The sequence below is a fragment of the Podarcis filfolensis genome (genome assembly GCF_964270895.1).
Source record: "Podarcis filfolensis genome assembly, chromosome: 4".
NCBI lineage: Eukaryota > Metazoa > Chordata > Lepidosauria > Squamata > Lacertidae > Podarcis > Podarcis filfolensis.
This window is the reverse complement of record NC_139607.1, coordinates 53,980,261-53,994,889: the sequence shown is the minus strand read 5'-3', so window position 1 is coordinate 53,994,889 and position 14,629 is coordinate 53,980,261. Positions and strand designations below refer to the sequence as shown.

Below are 14,629 nucleotides of genomic sequence, written 5' to 3'. Positions count from 1 at the left end.
CTAATTTGTGAACACAGCATGGTACACCTGCACCAGAACAGCCATGCCCCAGCTGCAACAAAACATGTCTCTCCCGTATCAGTCTCAACAGCCACAGCAGGTGCTTGTAACCCTCCAACCGTTTGAGTTCACCTCCAAAGGTGCACTCTTCCATTGTTTTCTGTGACAGACGGATGGATCAATGTCCTGACTCCATATGCTCCAGTGCTTTTCAACTCATGTCATATTGCATTTCTTCAGTGCTGCTGACCGTTGTTCATCTGTGTTCTAAGTAATGTTACAGCATAAGAGCATGCCTTGTAAAACATGACCTCCAAGAGGTCAGTCTTGAGCAATGGAACTTCAAAGATAGACATCAGCTTGAAACCACTAAACTGCAACTTATCACATAGTTCATCAACTGCTGCCTTAATAGAGAGAACTGGTTTTATGCCACTAAAGGTGTTAGGTAATTTACCAATGCCAGAATGTTTGTGTTATCACCAACACTACTTTGCGAACAGTTGATATAATTGTTTTACAAACACTTAAGATTTTGTGATGTTTGCATTTCGTTTTACTATTTATTTTTCCTTCTCTCTTGTGCAATAATCAATTTGTTAGTATTTAAGGCCCCACAAGACTGTTTGTTGCTTTTCCATAGTTAGCTTGATTAGGATTGTATTCTTAGTCTCTAAGTGTACTAAGGAATTCAGCTTTACTGGTAAATATTAGATGCATTTCATTTATACGTTGATCCTACACACATTTACTTATAAGTGAAGTCTCATGGAATTCGTTTCGGTGGGACTTACTTCCAAGCAATTCTGCCTAGATTTGCTCAGCATGAGGTAAAAAGGTAAATGATCCCTGGATAGTTAAGTCCAGTCAAAGGCGACTATGGGGTGTGGCGCTTATCTCACTTCAGGCTGAGGGAGCCGGCGTTTGTCCACAGACAGCTTTCTGGGTCATGTGGCCAGCATGAGTAAACTACTTCTGGTGCAACGGAACACCGTGATGAGTGCCAGAGCGCATGGAAACATCATTTACCTTCCCACTGCAAAAGTACCTGTTTACTTGCATTGGTATGCTTTAGAACTGCTAGGTTTGCAGAAGCTGGGACAGACCAACGGGAGCTCACCCTGTTGCATGGATTCGAACCGCTGACCTTCCGATCGGCAAGAAGCTCAGTGCCACCCACTCAGGATGAATGCCAAAATGTCATTCAAATTCTACTTCCTAGTATTCTAATTGACAACTGCTTTCTCTTCTTTGCTTGACTTTTGCTTTTCCTGAGACAAAAATCTCTGAGAAATTGTGGCCTTTTGTTATCAGTTTCTTTTATAACAGCAAAGCTGAACAAAGTATAAATCTTATCTAGTAAATTAGTCGTGGGTCTCCTGAGAATCCTCTTCTTGGGTCTTAAGCTCGTCTGTGTTTTGCACTTTGTCTTCATGTTGCTTTGTTCTTCCTTGCCTTGACCCTACCACCTGCTTCCCCTCCCCATCCCATTTGCCCTTATCTGACATTATCACTGGCGGTATGCAATTGTTCAGATTTCTTTCCACTGCTTTCCCTTTCTCTGCTTTCATTTCTGCATCGTGCATCCACACAACTGCCTCGGTGGGAGCAAATATTGTGCTGATACTTCCAGCATTGCTGATGCTTTATCGTTCTAGTTCTTCTTCCAGTCACATTTATTTGTTAGGAGGTTGCTAAAATCTTTCAATAATATCTCTGCACCACTGAATTTCCTGCCCTGAATAGTATTAATGCACCTTCACATTCTAAATGTGAATTTGTGGCTAACGTAAACAAGATTATTTGAACGCTCCGATAGATAATTTAATGCACATTTGAATTCCAAATTTATGATATATTCTTGGCTGGTGGGGAAAAAAGGGATAGATGTCATTTTCAGATTTCAAAGCCACAAAAGATAAGGCCTTTAGACATAGAAAAATATAGCTTGCCCTTTCACCACTGGAATCAGAAACAAGATTTCTGTGGGTGGTCTTCACATTTTTGTGCCTTAAGAAACTGGAAGGGTGGTAGGTGGGGTGGGTTTTTATTTCATTAGTTAGCAGACAGGCTGTGGACATCATATCTTTTCCAGGTCTTTGGCCTGGTATTTCTGAAGCTTCACTGCATTCACAGCTGAGTACTCTTTCTCCAGGGGCATCTCTATCTATCCCAAGGAAACGAATTTCAGATTGAGATATAAGATAAGCAACAAATATATATGTGCACACAATTAAAAACATTTATCAATCATTTGTTTGAAGTGGTAGCCTTCAGGGAGTAGAGACGGATGAATAATTTAGCCATTTTCATACTTGTGTCAGTGAATTTTGTTACAGAAGAAGAGAAGAAGAATTTGGATTTGATATCCCTCTTTATCATTACCCAAAGGAGCCTCAAAGCGGCTAACATTCTCCTTTCCCTTCCTCCCCCACAACAAACACTCTGTGAGGTGAGTGGGGCTGAGAGACTTCAGAGAAGTGTGACTAGCCCAAGGTCACCCAGCAGCTGCATGTGGAGGAGCAGAGACGCGAACCCGGTTCACCAGATTACGAGTCTACCGCTCTTAACCACTACACCACACTGGTGCTCCCAAGCCAAAAGTCCAAGGTCTCAGTTGGCCCAATAGTTACCCCCATCCCAATGCAGACTTCTCCAGGAGGGTGCTACTGCATCACCACAGTGTTTTTTGGAGCTGGGAAACACAAACACACCAAAATGAGGCGTAGAGCACTGGGTTCTCTCAGAGAAAGAGAATAACTACTATGATGAGTCCCTGACCCTTTAGCTTAGGGGCACAGGGACAGTAGGACCCAACGTAGGCAGGTAGAAATGACTTAATCGCCAGAGAGCAACTCGCAAAAGAAGCAGAAAGCCGGATAGTTAAAAGTTTAAAAGGTACTTCAGGGAACATGATAGGGGTCCTCCCCCCTTTGAAGGCTTAGGAGATAAGTAAACCCTCCCCTAAACAATGGCAGGATTGGTGGCTGCATTGGGATTGTTGGGAGCAGGAAACTAGTCTCGTTTTCTGAGGCCAACCCCATAGCTCTGATGATTAGGGCTCAGGAAATAGTGGTGCGTCTCTTACGTATACAGACATCATTGATATGCATCATGGCATATGCATAATTGACCCAAGCCAGGAAAAAGGTATAAAGCTTCGGCACTCAAGTATCCTTCATGGATTGAGAGACCTCTGCACACAGAGTTGGTGTGCATGCACATCAACAGAGCAAGATGTCTGGATGCAAAACACATGAGCCCTTTTGGGGGGTTAGGATAAGGACATGCATTACTACATGTATTGCAATTCAGATGCAAATACACACCCGCAGCCACTGTACCATCCACATTGTTGTGCATGCCTGCACATGAGTGGAGACCGTAGTGTACATTTGGATATGTACGAAACATACATTATGCCTTCTTAAATGCTGCTATCACTTTCTTTCTTTACTACATGAAGAACATTTGTTTTTAAGTTATGTAATGGCAGGAAAGTCACTGCACACTGTTAACATTCATGCATTATATCTCTCTATCATCTATCTATCTCTCTATCATTCATGCACATGCGCGTGCGCGTACACACACACACACTTTAAGGTTTTAACACACCGGGGATTTGTTGGTCTTTCTCAGCAGAATAAATGCCAACAGCAAACATTTGGCATGGAGACCAGAAAGGGGGTCACAAATCTAGTGTCAGAAACATTCAGACCCAAATGATGAAGCCTGCTATCCTGTGGCATGCCCTTTAGACTTCCATCAGGATCTGGAGAAGTGCAAGCTATTTGACAATAAGGGCACAGCAGCATCTGGGGCTCATGAGCCGAAAGCCTGTCAGGGTCATCCCAGGCAAAGCCTGATAATGAATTCCTGCAGAATGGCCAGCTAGCTGGAGGTGCCAAGAATCACCTGTGACTTCCTTTGCTATTGGAGCGTAAAATCATAGCCAGAGCAGGACGAAGCAGTTGCAGCCACTTCAAAGCATATACTGCTGGATCCAAGGACTGAAGCTCAAATTATTGTTTGATGCAGAGTTTGTTATTGGTATGTGTTGCTGCTTTCTAAGTTGATTAATGAATTAAACATCATTATTAATTTGGAACGTCAGGTTGATGGCACAGAAAAGTCTGGCAACTAATGTTCAGCAAGGAGACTATGAAGAATGGAAGCTCTCTCTTTATTCCAGATGGATGGAGAGGCTGTCCTATGAAGAAAGGCTGCAGTAAGAGGGGACATGATAAGAGGTTTATAAAATTATGTGTGACATGCAGTGCTTTTTTTCTAGGGGGACGCAGGGGTACGCATACCCCTAAACATTTTGTGAATCTAAGTTTGGCCTCATTGAGGGGCAGTATTTCAATATGAGTAGGAAAATGAGAGCACCCCTAACCATTTTTTTAGAAGGAAAAAAAAAAGCACTGGTGGCATGTAGAAAGTGGATAGACAAATGTTTTTTCTCCCTCTGTCATAACACTAGAACTCATGGGCATCCAATGAAGCTGATTGTTAGAAGATTTGAGCTAGATAAAATTCACGCAGAGCATAGTTAAACTATGGAACTCACTCCCATAGGAAGCAGTGATGGTCACCAACCTGGATGGCTTTAAAAGAGGATTAGACAAATGGAGAGCCAGTGTGGTGTAGTGGTTAAGAGCGGTGGACTCGTAATCTGGTGAACCGGGTTTGCTTCCCCGCTCCTCCACATGCAGCTGCTGGGTGACCTTGGGCTAGTCACACTTCTTTGAAGTCTCTCAGCCTCACTCACCTCACAGAGTGTTTGTTGTGGAAAAGGAAGGGGCAGGAGAATGTTAGCCGCTTTGAGACTCCTTAGGGTAGTGATAAAGCGGGATATCAAATCCAAACTCCTCTTCTTATGGGGTAGAGCACTGTCAGTGGCTAATAGCCATGATGTCCATAGTTGGAGGCAATACTGATTCTAAATACCCATTACTAGGAACCGCAGGAGGGGAGAGTTCCTATGCTTGAATCATGCTTGCCAGTTTCCCACAGGCATCTGGCTGGCCACAGGATGCTGGACTAGATGGGCCATTGGCCAGATCCAGCTGGCACACATCACACATACAGGCAGGCACACACACAGCCACACCTTCCTTCTCAGGAAGGAGGCAATTTGAATCTATTGTGGGGGCTTTGGCTCCACTTACCCCAGCACTGTGTGTACTTTAATGTTTTGGTTTGGGTTGTGTGTGTTTTTTACTTGCTGCTGCTGCCACCAAAATCAGTGGCTTTGAGGGGGAGGCAGATCAAGTCCACAAACTGGAGGTTAACCATGCCTATAGGTACATTCTTTCTTAATACTTCAAAGAAAAGTGCAGATGGCAGAACTTATCCTCACATTGGGACGGCACACTTTCTTTTTTTTTCCCATAGGAAGATGTAAACTTTCCCCCTTTGCAGAATACTTGGAAGCACCATGATAGAGTTTGTTAGTAGCTTGGCAATCCTTTTGCTGCTGCTTCTGGGTAATAATACAAGGTAACTTTCAGAGCAGATCCAGTTCCAGCTCTGGAACCGTTTATTTTACTAAGTGGATTAGAGTTCATGTCACGATAGATATTTCCCCTTTTGCAAGAGGCTGTATTTTCTCCAGCTGAAGTAGGAAGAAGACAAATGGTTACAGCTTATCTAAGAGTAATGTGGCTTGCAACGTCCCCCATATTGATGCTTTTTTTCCAATTGCTGCCAGCTGTGCTGAAACAATTCCCGGTCATGCTTGGAATGCAGACATTGGGGGGGGGGGCCTCGGCCTGAGCACTGCTGAAGTTTGCATAGAGATTTTCTATGCTACAGCACCAATCCACATATCGAGGCCCCTTCCATATATTATAGCCGCCATGCGGTGCTCCCACTGCCAATGGCCACCACAAAACTTCCTTTGCTAGTGATTGGAATGTCTCCACCATGCAGTTTGGAAAACCCACATGGCAAATAACTTCACAGCACGAGCTCTTTCAACTGACCTCTATGTAACTGGTGCGTAATGAGCAGACTTGGCCCTCATATTGAGAAGCATTTGGGAGCACAGATCCTTCATGTATATGCATAATTGCTTTAAATTACCCTTGGAATAGGGCAAAATCTCAAAATTAATGAACACATGCTTGATAGATTTATCTCTACAATGTTAAACAAACTAACAACAACAACAACAACAACAACAACAACAACAACGGTTCAGACATTGTACCAAGGGGCGGGCGCTGCAAAACCATTATTCCTAGTCATATACATTTCATAGTAAAATATAAGCTGACCTTTACAGCAAGGCAATTTTAGATTGAAACAAACACCAGGCTGATTTACCAGCCACTTACATGGGTGCAATTAATTTGGAGAAAAGTACTCCAGTGTAAGTGCTTAGTGTATTAGGTCCTCAACGTTAGCATTAGACTATCCTAACAGATCACTTTATTATTCCTTTTAAAAAAAAGGATATTTCAAGTCCTTCATTTTACCCTTGGTTACTCTTAAATCTCCTTTGATAATCTTCTCGTGTCATTAATCAAGCTTCAGTTTAAACTGTTAAACATCTTTTTGTGGATTAGGACTTTTAGTCGATTGCCATAAAGCTAGCTGCCTACTGGACTAAATAAGGGACACCAAAATGACTCGGAACAACAAGAGTTTGCATTGAAGAGTAAAGATCTTAGTGCCCATCAAAGAAACTACCCAGGTTGAAAGTGGCTGAATTTAAGGTAGAATCTGCTGTATATTGACATCTTCGGGAAAGGAGAATATACTCCATGGTGTGCACTGCATACTTTTGCTCCAGCACAAGTGGATTTCTGAAGAGGAATTGCTAGGAGCGTTTCCAAAACCCTGCTGGTTTGAAGTTGCTCAAAGCTACGGACCAAAAAATAAGGAAGCTCTTCAGAATGGTATGAGGAAAAGCTGTACGCCACGCACAGCAGTTTCTCAACTGGCAGTTGTGGCGGGGGGCAAAGACTCTGCTTTTGTCATGCTGAAGCAGAGAAATAAAGTCTTAGGCAGAAACCCTGATCGATAACGGGTTGTTGGTTTTCTGCTTTCCATTTAACTGCAATCTATTTTGTTAGGTTCTTGGGACTTTGTCCTCCAGCTGCTCTGGCTGAGATGAGGAAAAAATGAAATGTGATCTTGCCTTTTGGTGGCTCTCTGTTCTAGTCAGGAAAAAAATAACGAGGGTCCAACCATATGTAATAGTACTGAGTGCAGGATAATCCCAGCAGGAACAAGTTCTCCCTCTCAGCAAAAGAGTGGGGGGAGGAATGCTTTTAAGACAAATTCACTTCCTGGGAAGAAAGTTACAAGCAACAAAAGAGGCACCACAGTGGAAAAGAGGTTGCTTTCTTACATCTGTTCATAATATTTTGAACTGGATAATATTCTGTCATTTTGAGAGTAACTTTTATTTTAAAAGCCAGAGATCTTTAAAATAAGGTAATTCATCACAGCCACATATGGCATAGAACAGGGACTCTTTTCCCCACAGGGGTTCCCTTAGGGGTTACTTTTCAGGGTCTTTTCAGGGACCCCATGGCAGCTGTGAATGGTGCCAAACCCAGCAGTGGACAGAATCAGAGTCAGAAGAGTGACATTCTTTTCACTTTTTTCTTCCCTTCCTAACCAGTGGGCTGACACAGGGAGACAGGGCATTTTTGTCCGAGGTTTGAACTTGCAGAGGGCTTTTGTAATTAGGGTAAGCTTTATGCAGCCTTAGGGCTCCAGGTTGCTCACCCCTGACAGGAAGTCATAGCTGAACTGCTGTCTGCTCCCCAGCTTAGTGGGGAACTTTTTTTGGCTCAGGCCACATTACTATCTGTCCCCATCCCCACAGGCCAACTTTGATAAGTGGGTAGGACAACCACCTGCCAATCACTTGGCATCATTTTGACATCAATCATAATGATAGTAACTCTGTAAATTAACACTTGAATGGGGCAGGAAACCATCAGCCTGGTTTGCACATCACACTATGCCAGACTATGGCTCATCTTACATCATCACAGCAAAAGCAAGACTGAGGAGCAATCAGCAATTTCAATCTCCTCTCCAGGAACCCTCAACCCTTGCATGCTCACACGAAGCATGCTCATTTGGCTGGGCGTTACATGTGAACCAGCCCATCGTCTTTGTCCTTGCCAAGATTAATTCAAACTACTACATCAGTTCCGATTCTGCTATTTAGCATTTGCAAGGGAGTCTAACTTAGAAATTCCTCTGCTGGAGAATATCCGACACTGTGAGACCACAATAGCTCCTTTGTCTTCCCTTGGTGATGCTAAGGAGAGAGTCAGCAGACAGTTCCCTGGACTAAGCATAAACCATGGCTGACACATTGATGATTTGGTGGATAAACATTTGCTTCTGGGAAGGAATAAAACAACAGATCCCAACTCCAAGGGAAAGCCCATTTGCTGTGATTTATACTCGCACTGCAGTGGATAAACACTAATGCCATCATGATTGCCTGTTATAAAGATCCTGTCATCTGCACTAACAACCTGATGTTTCCCCTGCCTGCTGAGGCCCTCTGTGCTATCTATTGCTGAAGAATAAAACTCTAGAAGGGCCTGTAAAAGTAAGAAAGACTTATCAGCTGCATTGTTTTATTATTTTCATTTTACATGAATAAGCTGGAAGAACCAGTGCCTTTTCTGCTCCTTAACCAGGAAGAAGCTGTTGGCCATGCAGACACCAGTGAAGGATCAATGAATCAATCCACCAGTGCCAGGAGAGAGTTCCTGCACTCTGATGAAATGCAACCACTGAAGATGTCTAAAATGTTCAAGTCTTGACCTATAACATGGCAGAGTTCACAGCAGAGCTCTCCCTGAAGCTTTATACATCTCCAGGCACTTTGCTGCATAGATGCTCTAAAGTCCTTGCAGTTCTGTTTCTAATTGTGTGCCATGTATGCTGAAAAGTATGGCAGGCAGAGGTGTGGGGAAGCAAGAGCAAAATACAGTCCTGTCCTGTTTGTGTAAGATTAATGCCAACCTTCCATTGTTGTCTTGAGAGCACTGAGGGAAGGAATTATGAGCTGGAGTTTTAGCCTTTTATCCAATTTCTCTCTTTATCCTCTTTATGTGCCTGTGCTTTGGGACAAAACACCAGGGACACCAAGGCTGAACTTATCTAGCAAAACCCCCCAGCCATTACATCATCTCACAAAAGATTAGTTTTTACCGTGCATGACCGTTGGCTCCAGGGAGTTTATCCAACCAATGAAGCAAAATCCACTGTGACATGGTGGGCTGCAAGTGTGGGAGAAAAGCAAGCAAAATGAAAATGGACATAAAGGGTCGTCATGAGGAGAACTTCTCCAGAAAACATATTTAAAATGATCCATTGGTCATATATCACTAAATAGAGTGGTGAGGAGAGATCAGGGAGAGCTAAATTTAACACACTGAGTGTGTTGACATTGAATTCAGTTAGACGAGGACTGCAAATAAGAATGCCATACAGAACTTTGGACTTGCTTCCAAGCAGATGTTCAGGTAGGATTGGGCTTAAATTTTTGGTATACCAAACTGTGTCCCCTATATTGCCCTGTGTCTAGAAACAAACAAAAGACTCTCAGTAACAAAAGCGTGGCTGCTAACATTTTTATTTTGGTTGTTGCTGCATTACAGATTTGAACTTAATAGTCTTGTTGCGGCCATGTTAGCTGAATACCAAGCATCAGAAGGGTTAAGAGGGACTGAGAACAAAATTAAACCGATAGGAATCTCACTGGACTCCCTGTACTGCTTATTGGGAAATCCTGTGTTTGAGATAATTAAACGCAGATTGTTAGACAAGGAATTTCAAGAACTTAGTAGCCAAATCAGGAATAGCGTCTGTGCAAGTTTGGGGATGGTGCAGTGTGGACAGCCAATGACGACTTATCTCTACCATCTAACCAGCCTGAATCAGCGCAGGGGGTATCTGCTAGTGAGACTGAATGCGCTAACTTCGGCAATACTGCAAGGGAGATTTCCCAAATTCAATCTATGTTCATTAATCAGCTGGTTGTTAGAAGGGAGTGGCAGTCAGATAAATGTAAGGTAGCCTTCCTAATGTTTACCCAGGGTAGGGATAAGATGGAGATAGTAGCCAGGCTTCTGCAACACGCAATCAGGATTCATTAACATTATTTTAATGGCTAGATGCAGATTTTGCTGAGTGATTTTATTGTACTGAACCTTTCAGAATCTTGTATATATGCCAAAAAAGGATTGAGATTGAAATTGAGTTATTTGATCAGACTACTGGCTGGAATAGTGCCCCTTAGGAAATGGTTCATTTAAAGAGCTAATAAAAAAAACAGTGGGGAGTATGAAGAGAATTCCCTCTGTCTAACCACTAATGTGATATAGCTGCCCTGATCCAGCATTGGTAGCTGCATAACTGTGCAAATGTAATGGTTGGCAGCCTCTTGTTGGGGAAATGCTTGTTCCTTCCCATGGTCTCAGATAGACCAGTGTTCCCAAACTGGTCTGTTGACCACCAGTAGTCCACAGATTTCATTCGGGTGGTCTGTGATGTGTCTGTGAATTAGTGGTTGAAGATGGGAGAAGACACATCCATTACATTGAACAGCTGTGCTGGTTTTTCCAGTATAGACAAATACATAGCTTAGCAGGTCTTGAGGAAATCCAGCAGAGTTTAAATAGATAGAGTATTTAATAGATAACAAATTGGATGATTAAAAAGATGTGGATTACGCAGAGTAGTAGAAAAGCAAAGGAACCAGGAAAAGTGAGGAAGGGAAGTCATATGGTGTATGTATACATACTGTATTTGGTATGAAGTTGCAAGTTGGACGGTGGAAGGGAGGGGGTTAAATATGCCCTGTTCCTGTTTTTAAAAATGCAAATAAAAGTTGAAAAAGAACAGCTGTCCTGGTTTTTAAAATTATTTGTACTGCTTCTTTTATTTCTTTTTTTTTTTTTGGTATTTGATCGTATTAACATTTGAATTGCTACATCAGGCAGAAAAATAATTAAGTGATCTATCAAGATTCTCAGCAGTTTTCAAGTGGTCCGCGGGTGGGGGGTGGGGAGTTGGGGATCCACGGGTATAGACTCTACAACAATGCCATACGCCTTCTCCAATACAGATGTTGCTGCTGTGCCTGCCTCTTCAAGCCCCTCCTGGTCCATGGAGACAGTGGGGAAGAGGGTGGGGGGAATTCTCCCAGCCTACTCCTCTCAGGAACAGTCCTTTCCTCTGCTTCTGACATGTCTTGCACATCCTTCCCCATCTCTAATTGTTCAGACTCTTCCCCTTCCTCCAGCCTTGGCTGCTGCTTCACAGGTGGCACAAAAGCCCATAAATCACTGACTCCTTCTCCTGGATCAGCCTTGGGGGAACCCTGGCTCCACTGCACACTCCTCAGAGCCCTGACAATCACCAGTTGGGGATGGGGGATAGATGTAGGCAGGGCTTTGTCCTTTAGTTCTTCAAAGCTTTTCAAGTTGAGAATCTTAATGAGCTTTAATTATATGGATGAATAACAACAAATTAGCTGGTGCTGCCTTCAGTCGGAATAATATATTTTTGTCAAAATATAAATCAACCAAGCAGCAATTAATGGCGCTTTTATTGTTTCTAGAGAGATCATTTCAAGATTTCTCTACAGACTCCGTCACTATGGATCTGGAAGTCGCAGACATTTTGGAAATTATTATAAAATTTGGAAACTGCTGCCAATCTGAAACTTCACAGAATATTTGGAAAAGTTGGTCGGTGAACGACAGAATATTCAGCAGCATGATGAGATATGAAACACTAGATGTGTACGTATGTACGTATTCAGAAAAATGCACACCACAGCCCTTTAATCTACATAGCATGAAAACTGATCACAAATCAACGGCCATGCAAGAATAAACTGAAGATGATGAGACTCTACTTCAAAAGTACAGTAACTGAGCAGGTTACTGCTATGTTGCGTCTCCTTTTTGTGCACGTGTGCCTTGTTGAATTCAAGACAGAGGTATCTCTCAGTGATAAGTGTTTGGTTTAAAGAACTCAGCGCACTAGACTTAGGCTGAATCTAGATATATAGGAAAAATCGCTGTGAAAATGCTTTTTAAAAAAAACGTTTTAAAATATGCCGTATATTGAATTTACCATTAGCTCACCATCGCCATCTAGTGTCACTTTTGTATAATGCACTTAAAACGTTACATTTGCAGCTGTATAGCCGAGTCCTTAGTTCAAGACAGTGAGTATTACTATGGGTGCAACACTGAATCACTGGAAAAGGGCCTGCATGATACCATAGCACATCTTACTCATATGCTGGCTCCTGTATTTTGCCTATATTTCCCCAAAGCCAATGAAATTTCACTTTCTAAAACACTGATAAATTGTCAGTAAGAAAGTGAATTCAGTTTTACAAAAAGACCTTAATGTGCACAAAGTATTTGGCCTCCAGGTTCCCAAATTCTGGCTTTATTGTAAAACATGGTACCTTTTAATGGAGAACTTTCAATCTGATGTACTGTAAGTAGTGAACAAGTCCCATAAAACACAGTGGGGCTTGATTTGAGAAAACATAAACCAGGCTGCAATTTATACAACATCCCTTGAGCAAAAACTATGTGCCGTACTTTTCCGTGTATAAGATGCCCCCTATTTTTGGGACTCAAATTTAAGAAAATGGGGGGAGATGGCACAGAGTTGTTGAGCTTTTTTAAGGGGAGGATTTCCGAAAATTGCTCACCCCCACGCATCACAAAATCCACCTCTCGTCTGTCACCTCACCAGCAGAAGCTGCCAATCGCCCGCCCAATCACTGCAGCATCAGCCAATCAACACCACCCATTGACGCAGCAACCAATAGCATGCACAATAGTCGTTAACAGTTGCAGCAGCAACCAATCAAACAGCCACCCTATGCACTACCCATGTATAAGACGACCCCCATTTTTTGCATGATTTTAAAAGAAATAAACCTAGTCTTATACATGGAATAGCACAGTAACTTCCTAGACTGGAAGAAATATGTCTCCATGCACAATTTTAAGAGGGCCCTGCTTTATCAGATTGTACTTATCCCCATTGTGGACATTTGTCAGTAACTGTAGTAAATGTAGATCACTTTCCAGCAGTATTTTTGGGGTCACGCAAAATGCACATTGTGTATTTTTTATTGGCTTCCTTTCCAAATTTTAGTGAGCGAAACTGTGTTTATTCCTTATGAGTACACACTGATGGAGGGCCTTCAGACCTTCCTTTGAGACTACTCTGTTTCAGTTCCTATGCAAATTTCATCTTAGGAGGTTCAATAGTTGTATCCTTTCCCCAAACACCCCCAGAACAGTGCAATAAAACAGTGGCACAATCTGCTCTGATTATCTTGATAATCTTGTCATAAAGTTATCAGCAATGGAAATCCATGAAAAGTCACTACACAGTTATAGGTTTCTTCTTGGAGGAAAGATCCCTTGTGAATACCTCCAGAGAAGTTGCCCCAATAAGTTGTAAACAACTCTAGGATCTCCAAAATAGCAATGAAATTTCGGTCAGGTTATATGGGAATGCATTTGCCAAAAAGCTTCATCACTGTGTAATGTAAAGGTAAAGAGTCCCTGTGGTGATATCCCCACCCCATTATAAATGATCACAGTCACCATTAAGTTACCTGTGGGAAAACTCAAATTTGAGAACCGCAGATCCATGTTGACATTTTCATATTTTTATACCCAAAAAAAGCCTTAAAGGGGAAAGAACAAAACAGAAATCACTTTACATGTGGAGGAACAAGATCTGGCAGGAAATTCCTATCTGTTTTACTGCCAGGCCCTACAAAGAATTATAATCATGTTAAACCAAATGTCAAAGCAATGATAATGCCAAAAAAGCTCTAACGATGGATTTTTCCAGTTACTCTCAGAAACTCCCGAGTAAATCAGAGACAGGGAAAGTCCCATGACACTTGTCTGTTAACTTTTACTGTTAAATGAGGCATATCAAAGAGATGGCTGTCATCTTCAATATTTTAAATCATAATTTCTTTTTTGCCACGTGCTTTCCTTTGAAAAGAGTTATCAGTAAAATTACGGCCACTTGCTTAAAGTTCTGCTTCAATGGAAACAGAACCTGTGAATGATCACCATGCCCCCAAGCACTGAAATGCAGGTGCTCCGCAAGAAACAAATTCCTTATTTGCCTGTTTTAACATTACTTAATGTACATATGATTAGAGTCCCTTTTCTCAAGTCGATGAGGCAAAAACCACATTAGTTCAGGACAACCGAGTGTGCAAATAAGTCTGTTGAAGATGACTTTTATCCTTATGCTCTCTACTTACTTCAGTTGAATAATTTATCACCGGCCTGAGTAAAATGAGATTTCTGACCTCTAGGGAGATGGGATGCATGAAAGGAAAAGAGATGAAACATTTCACCACAAATTGAGGGGAATGTCCTGATTGTGAGGCTAGGGGACACATTTGTGGAACATTTGCCCATCGTTGACATTTTTAAAAGACCTGAATGGTTTGCCTGGATGCGAGTACACTCTGAAATTGTATAGGAGGGGGAAGAGAGTATCTAGCAACACTCACATCTTTTTTGTAAAATAATGCCAAAGAACTTTATCTTATTTTTAAAGCTGCTTCACA

At 42.1% G+C, this 14,629-nt stretch overlaps 1 protein-coding gene across 6 annotated transcripts in view; it reads right to left on the bottom strand.

Annotated features, from left to right (window-relative positions):
- The window catches only part of GRIK1 (glutamate ionotropic receptor kainate type subunit 1), a 150,880-nt gene that overhangs the window by 114,811 nt on the left and 21,440 nt on the right, over nt 1-14,629 (bottom strand). For 2 of the 6 annotated variants that reach the window (XM_083611275.1, XM_083611278.1), the window contains exon 1: nt 9,199-9,220. The exons of the other annotated variants lie outside the window; for them this stretch is intronic. In XM_083611275.1, the coding sequence (XP_083467401.1) occupies nt 9,199-9,205 (7 nt within the window). In that variant the 5' untranslated portion in view covers nt 9,206-9,220. Of the gene's footprint in view, nt 1-9,198; nt 9,221-14,629 lie in introns of those variants that run through there. 6 annotated transcript variants of the gene reach the window in all.